The sequence below is a fragment of the Andrena cerasifolii genome, chromosome 12, assembly GCF_050908995.1.
Source record: "Andrena cerasifolii isolate SP2316 chromosome 12, iyAndCera1_principal, whole genome shotgun sequence".
Taxonomy (NCBI): domain Eukaryota; kingdom Metazoa; phylum Arthropoda; class Insecta; order Hymenoptera; family Andrenidae; genus Andrena; species Andrena cerasifolii.
The window spans coordinates 10396732-10414073 of record NC_135129.1 but is presented as its reverse complement, the minus strand read 5'-3'; the positions used below and the strand labels follow the sequence as shown (position 1 = coordinate 10414073).

General features: G+C 49.1%; 3 protein-coding genes and 1 long non-coding RNA gene across 4 annotated transcripts in view; 3 read left to right on the top strand and 1 right to left on the bottom strand.

Moving 5' to 3' along the window:
• Window positions 1-850: 850 nt before the first annotated feature.
• On the top strand, window positions 851-4920 carry LOC143375106 (uncharacterized). The gene is made up of 4 exons (XM_076823882.1): window positions 851-1971; window positions 3285-3557; window positions 3625-3801; window positions 4031-4920. The coding sequence occupies exons 1-4, from the start codon at window positions 1856-1858 to the stop codon at window positions 4350-4352; spliced, it is 888 nt and encodes a 295-aa protein (XP_076679997.1). The 5' UTR covers window positions 851-1855; the 3' UTR covers window positions 4353-4920.
• Window positions 4921-5469: 549 nt separating this feature from the next.
• Window positions 5470-8344, bottom strand: Sce (E3 ubiquitin-protein ligase Sce). The gene is given in 4 exon segments (XM_076823831.1): window positions 5470-6291; window positions 6368-6734; window positions 6737-7183; window positions 7761-8344. Coding segments are annotated over 4 exon segments (1275 nt in total). The 5' UTR covers window positions 8004-8344; the 3' UTR covers window positions 5470-6073.
• Window positions 8345-9044: 700 nt separating this feature from the next.
• Window positions 9045-11117, top strand: LOC143375082 (uncharacterized). The gene is made up of 3 exons (XR_013086803.1): window positions 9045-9313; window positions 9384-9462; window positions 9595-11117. It is a non-coding gene; the product is annotated as an uncharacterized LOC143375082 (long non-coding RNA).
• A 2389-nt stretch (window positions 11118-13506) lies between these two features.
• Mwh (multiple wing hairs) overlaps window positions 13507-17342 on the top strand; it is a 46621-nt gene continuing 42785 nt past the window's right edge. The window contains exon 1 of the mRNA XM_076823650.1: window positions 13507-16124. Coding sequence (XP_076679765.1) covers window positions 15922-16124 — 203 coding nt within the window. The 5' untranslated portion in view covers window positions 13507-15921. The remainder of the gene's footprint in view (window positions 16125-17342) is intronic.

The window sequence follows — 17342 nt, the reverse complement described above, 5'->3', positions numbered from 1 at the left end:
CAAGCCGGATCAAAGGACCTCCCTTGGCGCGCCTCTGAAACTCGCCCAGTTCTGCAGAAGCCTCCGAGAAAACCTGCCGATTGCTTTAATCACTTTCCGGAGCCCCGTGGACTTTTATCGCCGGGCGGCTGCAGCCTGGGCCCAGCTGCGATGCGCGGGGGTAATTAAAATCTATCGGCAGCAGGAAGCGGCGTCTTACGCGACGCCTTTCGCGCAGACGGGCCGCTCTTTATGTGTAAATTCTGCGTCTTCCTTGCAGCGTGCGGCGCGGCTTGCGTAACGGGGAATCAGATGGACGAGGAACGGGGCCAGAGCGACGCGGAGAGGAGCCCGGCTCCGCTCTGAGATTCTTTATCACGGGGGAAACTGTTTTCGCGGTGGAAGTAATTATTCATCGCGCTCCGCGGAACCGTAATTACCTATTACAAGGATACCAGGATACACCGGGCTCGATTCCTCCCTCGGATCCGATCGTGCGCGGCGCGCGAGCGGGGAATAATAAAAATTGCACGCTCGGCCGAGCCCAGTTTCGACCCTCTGAAATATTCACCGTCTCTCGATGCACCGGGCAATAAATAATTTTCTGCCCGAGCCAGGACCAACGGGGGTGGGTCGCCTCTTCTTTCCTGCTTCTCGTTTTCTCGGGGCACGTGCATAAGATATGCATCGCGCGGCGGCCGACGCGGTTTTGCTCCCTTTTCTCGCGCCGCTCACGAATTCGAGCCCCAGCCTTCGCTCTTTCCGATCGTATATAAGCGCGCTTCTATTCCCCTTTTTTTATCCGCGATACACTCGCCTCCATTCCTGTCCACCGTATCCACCCTCCCCCCCTGACACCCTCTCTCCCGGCTGCCCACGCTTTCTTCCTTCCCGCCTACCTGCCCGCGCGCTCCTGATATATCATAAAAACGAGGCAACATGTATCACGGTCCTGCTTCTCTTTGCCACGGGTATATGGCCGACACGCAGCACGTGCTCACGGCCAGGTATACGCAACGGTAAAGGAACGTTTATTAACATTCACCGCTTCATTCTTCGCGCGTTTCAGGGACTCGCATGCCGGCATCAAAAGCAGTCGGAACAGCCCCTAGAAAAAGGGATGGAAAAACTTTCAGCAGATATAATTCTCAATAAAACCTCCGCTATCGGAAATGCCCGTTACTCCGCTGCTCTGCTGTATAGCAGGCAACGTTTTATTGAAACTTTAGAAGCACAGACGACGCAAGAAGTGCGGTAAAGTTACCGAGAATTTGTTACGAGTCACCGTGTGCTGTTTCGTATGAAATAAACAATGATCGGCGGTGGAAAAACCAGTGGTTCGTTATTCGAAAAATTCCCTATTAGCTCGGATAATGGGGAATCTATTGTATCCGTTCACAAAAGAATCTCCGTTCCTTGGGAATCGCAATTCCTCCCGTTTTATGGCGCATTCCTTGCCGAGATTAAATTCCTTTAAGCTCCCGGTGCTCCTGTAATCCCGCGCGAGCCATCGAAACGCGGCTGTTGCGGTTAATTCTGGACAGCGGCACGACCACGCGACACGGGGGAAAAATCTATCCCCTATCGATGTAGCTCCATTAAAACGATTGCGAAGCGTACCCACCTACCAATCTAATTCCGTTGAAACGTTCGCGGTACAGCGCGCCAGGCTTTAATCCCGCAATCATCGACTCCTGCTTCCCCTAATTCGGCTACAATTTCTCCCAGATGAACATTAATTCTCCATACGGATCAGCGACGCGACACTGTTCGAAACCCAGAAAGGGGGACGTGCCAGCGGTCAGGAATTCTCCGCGAACCATGATCTAAACGAAGGAATAAATTTGCCGAGAGTAAGCCTCGATAGCCGAGGAAAATGCTTAGAAGGACGAAGGTGAAATCGACTACTAGGATCTCCCAGGATCGCCGAGGGAAATCCGCGACGTCTGATAACCTATACGTATCGCCGTCTCTCGTTGGGAAATTCCAAAAGTGAGTATTATCATACGATCCCAACAAGGTGTATATAACCCGACGCGAGGGGAATGCAGGGAACTAGAAATCGTAGGGAAAGATGAGAGGGGAATCCTATTTTTTCGGCTAAACACATAGCAAAATTTGAGAATTTTTTTCGAAGAAACTAGCGTTCCGATTCATCTGAAATTTGGACCACGTTCTTATGCATCTTTGACGAAATTACAGTATTTTTTATTCTGACGACGAATTTTGCGCGGCGTGAAAATTAATATAAAAAAAACTGCAACTTCTTCAAAGATGCATAAAAACCTGGTCCAAATTTCGGATGAATCGAATCGCTGGTTTCTTCGAAAAAAATTCTCAAATTTTACTGTGCTTTTAGCCGAAAAAATAGGATTCCCCCTAAAAGCTTAGATCACTCGATTTCAATCCCACGAATCTTCGGTGGCTTTTCACCGTCCTTTCAAAGTCTCTGGTGACTGTTTGCTGGATGACGTTGCCTTTACTGTTCCCAACTGGTCGTTCATGGACCTGCACACGCGTGTACAGGAAATTGTAAACTTTTGCATAATTCGTTGTGTCCCCGGCACCCCGGCAGTCAACATCCGCGACCTGTAATTCGTTTGAATGAATAATTCATGGGATGTGATTGTCGTCGACAGCAGATACGGAACAGGCGACTTTTGCGAAGTCCTGCGTGCATCCGATGCGCCGTGATTTCTATCGAATTACCTGTGACGATGAATTAGGCTGCGCAGTGTGACAGCGTTGCGCGGTTTTCCAGGAACCTAACGGGAATAAATGTTCCGTGACGACACGCGTGTCAATCGTGGACGATGAAACGATATCGTTTCGTGTCGCAGCGTTAGCAACCCGTTCATGAATGCTGCCCAGGCCATCATTCTGTAGATTACAGTGGAATCGGGGAACGGTGAACTCGGTGTGCATTGAAAATTGCTTCTGCGGCATTCTCCGTAGACCTCCCTAATGAAAAGTCCAGTCAAGTGATAATTATTGGCACGTTTTTGCAAGCAGAAAACTACCAGGTATCGTTTGATCTCGGAATCCTTCTGTTCCTTCGCACAAACTAGTAAGAATTATAATAAAGTATCCACGTCCAGTGGAGGTTCATTACATCCCCAAGAAATATGGGTTAGAGTATCGCGTAAACAGCTCAGGGGAAGCAGCAGGCCCTGAATGAACGTAACAGAGAGCAAGCGAGTCTTCAGAGGGAATATCGACCAGCAAGCTATAGGCCTGCTTCTGGTCTAACAACCGCCACGTATCGAGCCATCATTACTTTAATGTCCGATTATTATCGTCCGAAGGTTCGCTACAAGGAAGCAAAAATCTGACTTCTCGAAAAGCTGCCCCAGCGCCTCAGTGGCCGAGGAGTGGACGCCTGGCGAGGTTGCTAAAGAAGCCCAGAAGCTGGCCACGAGCCTGCCGAAAGACGCTGCAGTGCACTTTGGGAATTTCTACGGTGTTCATGGGTCCTCGAAGAAGCTGCAACCCGGTAAAGTTACGAGCTCCGCGGCTGGCACTGCGCCGTCTTTCAGAGTGACGCCGAGATTAGAGTTCACCAGGCAGATGGTTCAAAAGTAAACGAGCAAGCCCTCGCGGAGAGCTTGAATTAGGGGGCTGGATAGTGATTTGCCAAGGTTCCAGGTTGGAGAGAACGGCGGGCACGGAGGAGTACGCGCGACAAGTGTCCGCTTTATTGGACGAGACGGTGGAACCGCCGCATTTCAAGCCGCATTCACTGCCAGCGGAGAATTCGATCCCCGATGGGAGGCACAACCCCTCGGGATATCCACTGTGGTACAAGGATCCTTATAAGATGCCGTTAGTATTCTCCAGTCAGTTACGTCGTCGCTCGATCTATCCCGCCAGCAACGGGGATTGATCGCGTTACCAGAAAATGGGACAGAGCCCCGCTAATGGCCCTTTTCCCCCCGGGTAACAAAGAATAACGCGGACACCCCCGTCGACGTCCCGATAACGGCGTAACGGGATTAAAAAGGAAGTCCGATGGGATCGTTAGCAGGGGGCGATGAATTTCTGTTGCATGTAGCTTCACCTCGGACGAGGTTCGCAAGCTTTTCAAGGAGGAATGCGACGACGAGTCGAAAATGGGCACGGACGTTTTCGAGGAGGGATCGGAGGGAGAGTATTCCTACGAGGGATTCAGCGACGACGAGCAAGCGGGAGAGAACGAGAGCCCGTGGGATGCTCGTGCGAACGATGGGGCGAAGGGAGAGCTGTCGCTGCTGAACATCAGCAGCCGCAGCTCCGCTACCGAGGCGAAAGACACGGACTCGAAGGAGAGCGATGATGGCAGTGCTTCTGACAGTAAAAACGACAGGATCTCGCCTGGTGCGCAGCAGAAGATCTAATAACGGTGGTGCGATGCAAAGTGTCTTACGGTGAACGCGAAAAATGTAGCGTTGAATGTAGACGAGGCTAACGCGTACTTCCTGTCTATTAATGAACGTAATTATGGAATAAAAGAAACCCTCCCTGCGGCGATATTGCAACCCAATTCCTAACAATGTTGCTCGTTACCACTGTCCGTTTTTAGAGAGGAATAGGGCAATTAGTACCCAGCTATTAATAGATGAAGCAGCAGGTCTGCGCCACGTATGCAGGATTCATCGCGGGACTGTATTTCCAGCGCTAATTAGGAGCGATGTTTAATAGTTGCGTACCCTGTAATTACGCGCTCCCAGATTGCTGCGAATCTAACGCTACCTCTGAATTCGTTAATTAATGAAGATGGGGCTTGCGAAAGGACGAGAGAATCAGGGACTAGGTGACGGGACGAGCGGAAATTCGGCGTGCTCGACTTCCGTCTCTGTTTCTGACAACTTTTCTTTCGCGGAACGAAGTTACGTATTCGGGGCTAGCTCTGGGCAAAATTTTTACTTAAATCAAATTTATAATGACGAACAAAAGCTAAGACTTTATGCGACGCATGGTGGATAGTTCTTTTAACTTTTATTTAAATAAAAAGATTTCCCGTCCCTGTTCCAAAGGGGAGCAATATAAATTAATATAAAAAATCGGAGTCTTTCCGTCTGTATAAAGAATGGAAACGCTAACTGCAACGTCACCTGCGCATCGATTTATCAAAATCCCGAGGAGAAAATAAGGGAACATTAAACAGATGTACGAATTCACGAGCCCGAACCACGACAGCCTGCGTTGAAGATTTAATGCGGTTTCCCGTTTGCTACAAGAGGGTGGCATTAACCAAGGTGGAGTGTCCGCATTGTTTTCGGTTCAGTGGAAATGCAAGAGGGCGCGGGATAGGGTCGGCTCTTATCGATTATTCTGCCTGCTACGCCAAAGATGCTTCTCGTGTATCTTCGGCGTAATGGAAAATTAGATTTCTGTATCAAAGAGCACTTGGAGGAAGCCCGGGGAGCGGAGCCAATGAATCGTCGAATGAGTGACAATGGAAACGGCGGTGGAGATAGACAGCTGGAATATTTGGACGAGAAGCGAGCCGAGTATATGTACATTGGTTTTATTTGATCGTGAAACTATACAGAATGGTCCACAGCGATTCGGGGCTTATTTAAATAAGTTAGTTAACGATCAAGGCCACCGGCTCGCCGGCATACATGCGTATGATCGGGCGCACCGATTCGAACTTATACCTGCGAAAAAGGGAGAACAGTTTGATAAATACTACACGCGAGTCACAATACAGCGACGTATCCTCCTCAATGATATTCAATGACCCGCACGTAATGCAACCTGGTGAATGGCAGTTTAACTTGCACGGGGAACGTAAATCTGTGCTCTTTGATTAAATATCTATCCGTTTCTATGGTCCCTCTAGAGAGGGAGCGCCAGTAACCAGACTCCCAGAAAGATAATAATTGCACCACTGTCGATAATTACGAAGGACTCGTCCCTCGTACTCTCTCCCTCCTTGAACATAATCAAGGCTATTGAAGTACAGTAAAATATATCGGCCTTTTGTTTCTTTTCTATATAACAGTGCACTCTCTCCTCTGTCTCTGTGCTCCGCCATAGTACGGATGCTCGTTTTGATTTTCGGAGCCTGTCGTAACTAGCTCCCGTCAGACTGATACTTGCGAGGCCTTCCCTAGGTCTTCTTCCACGAGTAATACATCTCCAGGGGTCGATTGACGCGCCAGAATTTGTCGTTCACCTGCCGCAACGTCTGGGACCCGCTCAGCACTACGAGCTGCCCGGGGGACGGCGCTATGTAGATGCAGAAGTTCAGTAGCCTGTCAGACTCTGACAATTCTGTGTCCAGGTCCAGCGTCAGTCGCATGGCCAGGTACTTGCTGAGATGATCCACTGCAGAAACAAGCACGAGAATCGTTACTATGGATCTTCCGTTACCTGTTCCTGCGTCGCCCTACCAGATAATTACCCGTCGCGTTCGCCGTAGTTTTAATGTAACGAATGCTATTCTCCTTCAACGCTTTTATTAGTGAATTGTCGCCAGCCATTTCTGTGGGGTGCGGTTTAAATACGAGCTCGATTTCGTTAAGCATCAGCGGCTCGCTCGGTCCTTCGCCCTCCGTGTCCACCATGGAGTCACCACCGCCTGTCTCAGCTTCTGCGCTCGAGGAGTCGTTCTCCGAGTTCTGCAAACTTTTCTGCCGTTTGGGCGGCTTGGGAATCTGATTCGCTGGGTTCGGCGACGGTGTGGTGGAGTTCCTGGACGTCGTGCCTGAAGCATAGAAATTATTTGCATCACTTACGGTCCGATGCGTTTGGTACCCTATCTCCCTTGCCTAATAATGTTACCAGAAACAGCAGGGCTACTGGCTGGCTGCGAGACGCTGTTGGAATTCTGTGAATTACCCCCGCTGCTATTGTTCAGGGGCCCCGTAGCGCTCTGAGACGAATCGCTTTGATTCGCAGAGTTCGCTGGGTTCGGGGTGGCCGGCGCACTGGCATTCTGCGAGTTATTGTAAGAAGTCGCGTTGCTGGCGTTCTCGGACTCATTGGCGTTCTTTCTAGACCGCTGTGGCCGATTCTGACTCTGCAGCTTGATACCCTCCGTGATAGAGTTCACCAGCGCGGCCTGCGAGTGAGATTTATTCAGCTTTGCCAGCACTCTCTCCTGATGAGCCTCGTACTCGTCACGGCTTGGGTATATCTTAGATATCAGTAAGTCGAAATTCGGGTCCGGTCTGAGAGATCGCTTGGACACCAGCTTCTTTCTGCACGTTGGGCATTCCTGTAACGAATCAAGCATGAGCTGTCGCGTACTTTCGGAACCACGTTAACCTCCAACGATATTTAAAGTCACGCGCTGCAACCACGAACTGATAAAATTCACTCGAATTGTCCATCCAAACACCTTTCGCAACATTCACGGAATGACAAAGGCAATTTCCAAAAACATTTCCAGCTGACAATACTACGAAATTAACATTCCTACGATCCACGCTAAGAGAACAAATGATAGAAACACAACAATGCAATATACCACTGAATTTACGACGTTTCAAAAAGCGCGGTAAAATTATGGCAGCCAAGAGAAAGATGCACGAACTACGGCTTTAACAACGCATTATTTCGACAGACGTTCTGGTGTTTTATCCAAATTACTGCTGTCCTCATTTACATATTCTAAACGGAGCGATGTATGCAAACGTAACAAAAGCGAAACAGTGTCGAAGCATTCAGCACTTTCAGCACGCGGCAGTATTTATATCGAGCGAAGCAGGGGATCTTTAAAGAGAAGCACACGACGAAGGCGAGCGTGGAACTGTAAATTACGATGCTGTGGCAATCCTAGGGCGACAACGTACCTTGTTACCGCTCCGAAGTGCGGTAATGATACAATCGGAACAGAAACGATGCAGACACTCCTTCGTGGTCATGGTCTTTTTAAGCATATCCAAGCAAATCGGACACATGAGCTCGCTGTGCAAGCTGCGCGGGCTAACCGCGATCTCGGTGTTGTCAGTGATCGCATCCTGGGGCGTTCGATGGAGTTCGTAAAGCGACAATTCCCAAGTTTTGTTCAGGCCGACCTGCTCCGCGGAAGCCATCTTTCACCACACGCAAGCCGTCAGCTGAATATCCTGTGCAACAAAACAGACCTCGGAACGAGACTGCAGTCATCTCGCGGCGCTAGTAAAAACTCCTGGCTCCGAGTACAGCCAGTAACACGGATAACGCGCCATTGAAGGACACCTCACGGCCATTGCATTGTTGAGAAGAATCGGCAGGAATATTCAGGAATACGGGAACTACGCGAAGTGTGCACTCACGGGAACGAAGAAGAAACACAAGGTTAAAAAAAAAATGGACGTCACATGACACCATCCGCAGTGAGGCGCTTCAGAAACTAATTCAATAACAGAAAACGCATGATTTTGAGGATATTTTTTGAAGGATCTAAATCATGCATTCTGAAGGTAGAACTTTCTAGCTGAAGTTATTGATCGAAGTAGGATGACGAGGTTGGGTGCGTGGCGTCGATAAAAGAGGCCGCTGCAATTGGGCGGCGGGAACTTTGAAGCTTCCTAATGAATCGCCATTTAACGAACCAGCTAATGTAGCCATCTTTCTTTTTCAATTTCTGGTACAAGGAAGCCTAGCTCGATTTGATGGACGTAGCTACTACGTCTGTATAATCAGCGATCGAAAAATAACCATTGAGTAGCCCTAATAAGTGCAAGAGGAAAAATAGGCAATCAATACGGAGGAAATCAGCATAAGCGTGGGCAAAATGTTTCTTCATACGCGGATATGTATATGTATGTACATATATATATAATATAACGGTATATAATAGGATCTGAGATGGGCGTGGGCTCGGCCATTGCCGCGTATACCAGATACGTCTATCCAGCGAACAAGTTGAGACGCGTTCGTGCGCCGATCTAACATGGCGAACTAGACCGACGGGAGACCCGAGCCTTTTTTAGTGACCCTAACTGTAGATAACCGTAATTGCAACGCGTCTGTCGGTACTTATCCGGAAAACGTGTTTTATCACCTCTCACTGAGGGATACCTCCAGTACTTTCAATCGCGTCATGAAACGTTGCCCGACTCTCTGAACTCATACCTACACCCTGCCAGCTTTGTACAGCTCACGCGGGCTGGCAGTATTAGCTTCCTTTATGGAACTCAGGCTCCCTGGGTCCCGATTGAAATTAATACTTCGTACGCCTTTGCGCCCGTGTAGGTGGATGTTACTCGAGAAGGAGAGTGAGCGAAATGCACGCTAATCGAATGCGCGTTGCACCTTTGTATAGCCAAGCACAGCTAGTCAATGGATTCCGTTTCATTGACTACAATGCACCCTTCGTTTGTAATAATTACGACGATTAAGGAACGCCCACTTGAACGAGGTAACAAGTATTTCGTAAGCTACTAGTATTATAGCAAGTCTGTGTTTTAAAATTAATCAAATTAATGCAGTGGCGCACTCAGGATTTTCGGGGGAGCCGAGTTGAAGGGATACAAATACTTTTAATGCAAATTCAACGAGATTCATTAGGTGATTATAAAAATTTATTTAAACAATAAATTCGAGTATTCTTTTCTTTTTACGAAGCTCTTGAATCACTTCAGTCGCGTTTACGTTAATCTCCTTTTTTTGCCACTGAATTAATTCATTAATTATTTTCAGAATAATCAAGATCATTTACGCGAAGGTCGAGGGATGATCCACTTTTGTCAGAGCGATAGTTCAACGACCGCTCGTTCGGCTATAGCTATCCGAAGATTCGGGGCATTGGCATTTCGAGGATGGTTGTCGCTGGTGGTCAGCTATGTATTACCGTTGGGCAGCATGATTTTCGAAAAATTTGGATAAGCGTATGCGGGATTTATGGGTCAGTGGGCGAACGAATACGGGGCGACAGTGGTTTGTTCCACTTAACGGTGGATCCTGCTCCGTCAACTTTTTAACTCTGTTTAATTAGCCGCCTTCGGCGAAGGACGACGCATTAACCGTTTACTTTCTGCCTCTCGCGTTATTCCGGCGAAAAGTTTCGGGCGAGCGATAAAATAGAAACGGCACCAGGACGCCAGTGTGTGTTCCCCAAATAATTTCAACCGCGCAACGACTCCGCCATAGAAAAATTCCGGCTCCACTGGACGCGCAGCGCGGCAAATCGAGCGCAACTGGAAAGAATTGCCAGTTACAAGGCGATATTAGAAAACTCCGGTAAAAACACGCCGATTGCCACATTGACATGCTTTCTAGCAAGACAATCTTTCTCTCAGGGAACTTACGTAATTCCCAGGCCGCGATATCTCCCGTGCATGGCTACGCGCACAGCCATCGCGATGCAAAACCACGGTCACACGAGTATTATAGGTATTATCCGTGCTTAACGCGCCTTTTTTCGAGCATCTGCCTTTCTCACAGAATCGTCTGTTCGTTTCAGCGAAGGCTGCACGTACGGAGACAGCATACGCCGAGCACCGCCTATCAAGCCCAACTTCCAGCAGCTACGCTGTAATTTTAGAACAATATCTTTTTACGCGACCGACTACGCCGCGCTTCCGCTACGGGGCGCTTGTAATCTTCGAATTCTTCTGTTCCCTTAATATCCCGGTAGTGGAGCGATCACGCCGGTAAAAATCCTCGGATCGGCTTCGATACTGGTCGTAAGAGTCCGAGGCAGCGCGCGAAACGCTTAATGGATCGACTCGGGAGAGCGATCGACGTGAAAGGCTGATGGATGGTGGCTAGCGCGGTGTCGTGGAAGAGGCAATAACGATCCGGGGAATTAACAGAAGCGACGGGCTAACGGATTCGAAAGCAAAATCCGTCGCTGTTAGATCAGAGCACGGTCCAGCGGTTTCCTCGCGCGGCGACGAACCGGCGTTCCTGTATACACTCCAATAATTATCATTTCTTTCGGCGCTTCCTTGTTCCCGACGTTGCGCAAGCATCCGGAAGAGGGAGCGGTATTCTTGCCGGTTGATGCATGGTTACAAGTATCCGTTCGGCCCAGGTCAAGCGTGAATCTGACCCAGTGGAATTACCGCGGCCAGATCCATCCTAACCCGCGGATTAACCGGCAGCCGGCGGTTTTCCGCTCGGCTGTAAAACGATGCGCGATATCGCGATACCTTAGGAAAGGTCAGTGCCTCGCGCGAAAGGATTGCGCTTTCATTCACCGCGCTATTACGCCAAGGGTACGCGGCTCCTTTCTCGCCGGCGATCAGCGTGAGATTATTATCGATCATTAGCTGGCGATTTATGCATCCACAGTGGCCACGGAACGGGTTAAGTCGGTCAGAGGCAGTCATTAGTCGATCAGTCGGTGAAAACTGTCCGGCTGGGAACAGTATCGCGAAGTCGTTAACGTTTCCCTTTGGATATTCTTATCGCCTGTCCATCCTCCATCCGCGGAGGCATGGTTAATGGAGTCACTGTAGGATGCGATGGTTATTAGCTGGGTACACGTTGATTAGGTGGTCGAGCAAGTTCTTTGTCCACGGAGCCAATATCAGCATGTGCACTGTAACGTTTCCTTGTTCCTAGCGTTGCGCAAGAAGCCGGAAGCGACCTTGGTTTCTTTTTACAGGATGATACACGAGTGCAATCACTTATCTCGCGCTCCGCACGCCTAATCCGTCTCGAGCGAGGAGATTCGCGAAGTTACGCCAGCTAGATCTGGCCGAGAGATACAATGCGTCCCGTAGAACGACCCTTAAGGGGGGAGGGGGGTAACTTCTCGCGTAACAGCCCCCGAAATTTATGAATGTTTTTTAAAAAACTATTACCAATATCGCATTGAACTCTTTTGGGAATTATGTTAACCTCTTCGATTAAAATTTTAATATTAGTTTTTATTTGCAATACTTTTTTTCGTCGATGTAAAGAATAATATGAAAAATTTGTCTAAGGAAAAAACTTAATTTTTCTTTCAAACGCTATAACTCTCAATTTTTCATCTCTTTTCTTTAAATTAAACTATCTAACTTTAAGAAACTTCTATTTGTGATAGGTGTTACATATCCCGCCAACAGGAGTTACATCGTCGAAGAGGTGGACAAGATTCCACGATTATTAATAAATAATAAGAAGGGTCGACATAAAAAAAATATTTTCTGCAAGTTTAAAGATGTCTCCTTATATCCTGCAAGAGTTTACTCCAATATGGCCAACAGATTTTTAAAAAAAATCTTAAATATCAGTTAGTTTTGGGGCTGTTAGACGAGAATCCCTCCTTAATTTGTCGGCGCCGGGATGGGAGTTTTCCTGCGGCGGCGGGCACGATGTTGAACGCCGAAACCTGTTGGTCCCGGCGGAAGATTTACATTGACCATTAGTACTCGTTTATGTCCTAGGTCAGACGCGAGACGTGACCCAACCGTGGTCCGTTGTACGTACACTCTCAGCGGCACGATATCAGCGACCGCGCTGACCTTATAATTTCCAATTACCCCGCACAATGGCAATGTTTCACGCGAGGAATTCCCCGTCCACGATTACCATGAGTTATTATCCAGCCGGAATGCCAAGCGAAGAGAGACATCCCTGGAAACCAAAAGTGACCACTGGGAAACTGATTGGATCGGCAGATGTCTGGGAAGCGAGGTACTCGAAGACGTCGAAGGATAATTGATAATACCTACATGCCTCGGGATTAAAGTGTACAATAAAACGGAAGGCCTTCCCCTCGGATTAAACGGTATATTGTCGTCGGATCGTGTTTCGAGGCGAGAAGCCGAGCGACGATGATCGATGGCTGCCCTCCCCGAGGCCAGCGATAAATCGTCAAGTGAAAAGAGCGTTTTTCTTCAGTTTTCCCTGGTTCGCTGATTAAACGGGTCTTCTCGTGCGCCCGTTCTAGTACGGAGCCCCATTTTCAGGCATGAAAAGCACACTTCTTGCGAATCCTATCCGCGCACCGGTACTTGATTACCTTTCATTATGGAATCACAGTGAAACGAGGGAACTGGCCTAACGGACTTCATCTGCAACGAAATGTTGCGATGGATCCAGAGAAGAGGTCCTCCGCCACGGGCGCCGAGAGACGCTCGCGAGGATAATCGCGCCGCGTATTAAAACGATCCGAATATAGCGACTATCGCGCAGGATGCGGATTGCAGCCGTGGCAAGTGTCTGTTTTGCGAGCCGTCTCATTTAATGCTCGTACAAGGTTCTACGGAGGAGGCTTGTCTGGAATTTCACCTTTTACCTCGATCACCGAGCCGATCCGAGCGCGGTCTGTAAATCAAGAGGGGAACAGAATGATCCAACCCTCGCCACGCTCGTAAACCGACAATGATTCCCCGTTTATATAAATATCCCACGACAAGCTGCATAATAAAACCAAATCGAAATCGCGCGAGGGAGATACAAACATCGCCTTCTCACCCAAACGAGATTACTAACTTTCCTGGCGATTCATCTTAGGCGGATGAATAAATTAAATAGCGACATGGATGCTTGCAATGGCTACAAAGAGGTTCGATCAATCCTCTCGCGTTGGCCGGCGCGGCGATCCGGACACTCGAGTCGGAGGACAGTGGCATGTGCGCCCTCTTCCTCGACTCGATCGACTTGCTCGGGTATTTAGTGCGACCCACGGGGCATCGGTGCGACGCGTAGGTCGCGGCTTGACCCACAGTCTGAGAATCCTTCTGTCGGACGTCGATGGCGGGACGCAGAAGAGAAGAGGCGAGATGTAGAGGAGAAGAGCCAACGTCGGAGAGAGGCGATGCTCACACGTGCACCTCGAGGCATTCACGAGTTGGCAGTCGGCTCTTGAAACCCGCCCGGTGAATGCCTCTCGAGGCTCTCGCACACGCGCGTTTTTACCAACCCTCCGATGCACCCATAGGCATCCCGTGCGCGCAGCAATTTCGCGTCCCGGCTCCGAGTCCTTCGGGAATGCGATCCGCCGATCGAAAGTGATCCTTCGCTGAGAGATTAATCGGGGATCATTGGATGGAGCACGCCTCGCCGAGCGTTCACGCGTGACAGTGACTTTGAAGAAAGTGAAACGCGATCTCCCACGAACGAGGAAATTGATGGGCTATGAAGTTTCACCACGGTTTAACAGCGGTAGGGAGGGGCTCGTAGAGTTCGCGACGGAGCTGATACCGATTGAAAGGAAACATTCGATGGCTCGAAGGACGGTCACCCCTGGCTTTCACGACTCGCGGACGCTAATTTCCTGTTAGTAAATACGAAGAGCCGAGCGTGCCACGGGGTCAGTCGCGTTTACGACCCGGCCGAGCATTGTGGAATTCATGCCGCTCCGAATTGCAGAATCATCGCGGCGCGCGGCTGTTGAAGTGAAAATCTGCAAACACGCGTTACGGAGTAACAGTTCCACGAAAGAAAGGCGCAAGAAACCGACTGCCTTAAACGGAGGAAAAATACTCTCCAAGTAGACGAGCCCGTAACGCAGCGTGCTAACGGTTTCAGGAATTTTTCACGTGTTAGTGGATCACTGGGTTTTCTAGCCGTTACCGTCTGCCTCAGTTTTTTTTTTTCACAACTCCGCACGCGAGTGTTCCAATATCAACTCCGTTGCTCGATTCGTCTCGTCGCATCTTTCACGCTAGCGTGGCTCCGTTTGTCGTCTCATCGACAAATTACAGGGTATCGGCTGCGCAGAAGGAAAAAATCAATCGGTCGTTTGGGATTCCAGCCTTCAGCCAGCTCGCAAGAAATTTCCGCCGATGAAAGATGTAATTGACCCTTCCTGGGACTGTGGACAAGCGTGAGCGGATGCGCAGCGTTTCGAAGGTGCCCATTTCTTTCCATCCGAGTGCGCAAACAGTGGCGTTACGCGAGGAGCAAGTGTGGGAATTCTCAGGGCACCGAGGACAGCGATGCTAACGACGTGAACGACAACGTACACAATGAAGAACGACGCCGACGAGCGGATAGCATCGCTGGAAACAAAAAGCCAGGGCGAATACTGTTATCAGTGAAGCTCCTCTAACGAGAGTTTAATTGTGAAAGGGCGCCGACCGGCTCCAGTTAATTAACGAAAGTGCAACCGAATGGGTATCGAGAATTTCTAAGCGAGATGGGAAACGTGTTTTCGATAACGCGCCAGTGTATCGGAGATATCGGGCGATAAAGGTGCCGTTCCCATCTCGACCCGATGTTAGAAATAGACGAGCCTGTTGCGCGCCGCAGAGAGGCACGTAGGGCATAAAACGGCCCCGCGTAAAAGTCCGAAGGACAATTTATGAATCTGCATGCCGCGATATCTTAATAAAGCCGCGGCCGTAAAGGCGCGCTTTAATCCTTTCGCCGCTCGAGGAAGTGCCGAGCGCAGCCGTGCTTTATAAACGTCCCTTCCGCAGAGACGTCGCCGTGGCGCCGTAATTACGCAAGCCTAAGCACAATCGCGGCGGTAAAGACAATGCTGGAGATAGGGCGATATCGGTGAGGCATCGCGCGAGAAAAATACCCTCATTGTCCGCGGAATGTGGGCGTATCGCGCGAGATATCTGGCCGATAATGAGACAGATCTTGCGTAGAGAAAGGAGAAGCATTCCACGCGCAATACGAACTATCACCGTCTTTTTTCAACGGTCCGAATGAACTAGACCGAAGGAACGGCGTGAAATATATCCGAGCAACGATCGCGGCGAGCCACTTCTCCAGGGTACCGAGGCTCCCGCGCCTCGATTGACACGGAACGAAAAACGGGCAGCCACTGCCCGGGCTTCCTGGTGTCTAAAGCGTTTCCTCGCGCGCATCATTTGCTACTGCTAACTGACTTTGACGAAGGGATAGCAGCACGCGAGGGGATCCTGCAGTTCAGAATCCCACGGTCTTGTTGTGGTTCAGCGGGTCCGAAGACGATGGTGGGGTGGCCCTGGGTTCTTTAATTTCATCCCTTGGAGAAGTGTCCATGGATGGATTAGCGAGTTGATTGGTGAACTAATTAGAGAACAGTGCTCTTCTGGATACAAGCGACACTCGGTGGGAGATCTGTGGAACTGGAAAGACTAACAGCAGCGCAGAATGGGGAACGCAAGATCGCAGCCTTGCCGACGAGGGAAACAACTCTACCTCTTCTACCTTATCCATAGAACATGGAGCATCGTGGCGGAGCATCGGAAGGATCATGATCGTTCGTACGATACCGATCGCGAGACTGACATATCATCGGGGTGCAGCGGGTGCAATGGCTGCGACTATCGGCAAGACAGCCTTATTTTCGACAGGTAAAGTGTTTTTATACTTTGCGATATGTGGAGTCGAAGGCTGTGGTGGAACCAAGTTCAATGACCCGATGCAATTTCATGCCACCGGTTTATGGGGTCACAGACGAGGTATAGGATAGACCTATCAACCAATGCATTTTTCTGTCACCGGTTTGGGGTCCTAGGGCTCCCTTACCATTTTAGTGTCGCATGCAACGTTACCGACGAAGTCTCGAAACAGACTGTAACGCTACGCGTGGTAGGAATTAGACTTCAATACGCGTGAAACGAGGTCATTCGAAACCCGCGATTTATAAATGATTCTGTTAGAGTAACAATTTAGAGATAGTTTTATAAACATATTCCGTGCAACGACAGAGAAAGAAGGATCGCAACAAAACAAGAACACATACGCCATTTAATCTTGATATGCTATTCGGGTTTATTTAACGCAAACCAAATTTATTTAACATAGAAATTTATATAAACAACAACATTATTTGTGGAAGACATGCTTTCATGATGCAACCTGGAATACCTCGCCAAGGAATTGTAGCTTGGTACATTTCAATAAGCTGCTGAAGCAGAGAAGACTTTACAAAATTGTGAAAAACCCATCAGTTCCAGTATCTCGCTGAAATATAGCAACTTGCACTTATCCTTCTATCTTAACACTATACTCGTGTTCTGGGGTCCGGTCGGAACAATCGAACAACTTTTCAAGTTACATATTTTATTTTTACATTTTACCATAGTATTGCAAGTTACAGAAATTCTTATATTCGACTAGAATATTTGACAATCGCAGCTATCGGCTCGGTTCTCACCGATTACCAGGTCTCACCGCGAGGAGGTTGCTGCGTTTCGAGACCCGTAGAGAGATAGATGGAATCAAAGTTCCATCGATCTCCCTGTACATTAAGCCAACTAAACCAAAAAGATCGATGGAAACAAAGTTCCATCGGTCTCTTTGGTTTAGATGTAGAATCTAGGGAACTGCCAAGCGATCACGCGATTAAAAGAAATTCAGGAAAGAAGGAAAGACTACCGGTGAGCATGAAAGGAGTATAAGGTGGCGCAGTTCCTACCACCCTGCTCTCCGAGTCGAAAGGGAAAAGCGCTCGGCGCCTCCCAGACGATTCCTGTTGCTCCGATGCGACTCGTCAGGAGCAAACACTTGACCTGACTCAAGCCGTCCAACACGGAGATTGGGTAATCGAACCGGGTGACTTACGCAGG

Coding starts and splice junctions, on each gene's coding strand:
- LOC143375106 (XM_076823882.1), top strand. CDS start 1,856: ATGCTTAGAAGGACGAAGGTGAAATCGACTACTAGGATCTCCCAGGAT. Junction 1,972..3,284: donor CTCGTTGGGAAATTCCAAAA/GTGAGTATTATC, acceptor TATCGTCCGAAG/GTTCGCTACAAGGAAGCAAA. Junction 3,802..4,030: donor AAGGATCCTTATAAGATGCC/GTTAGTATTCTC, acceptor TGTTGCATGTAG/CTTCACCTCGGACGAGGTTC.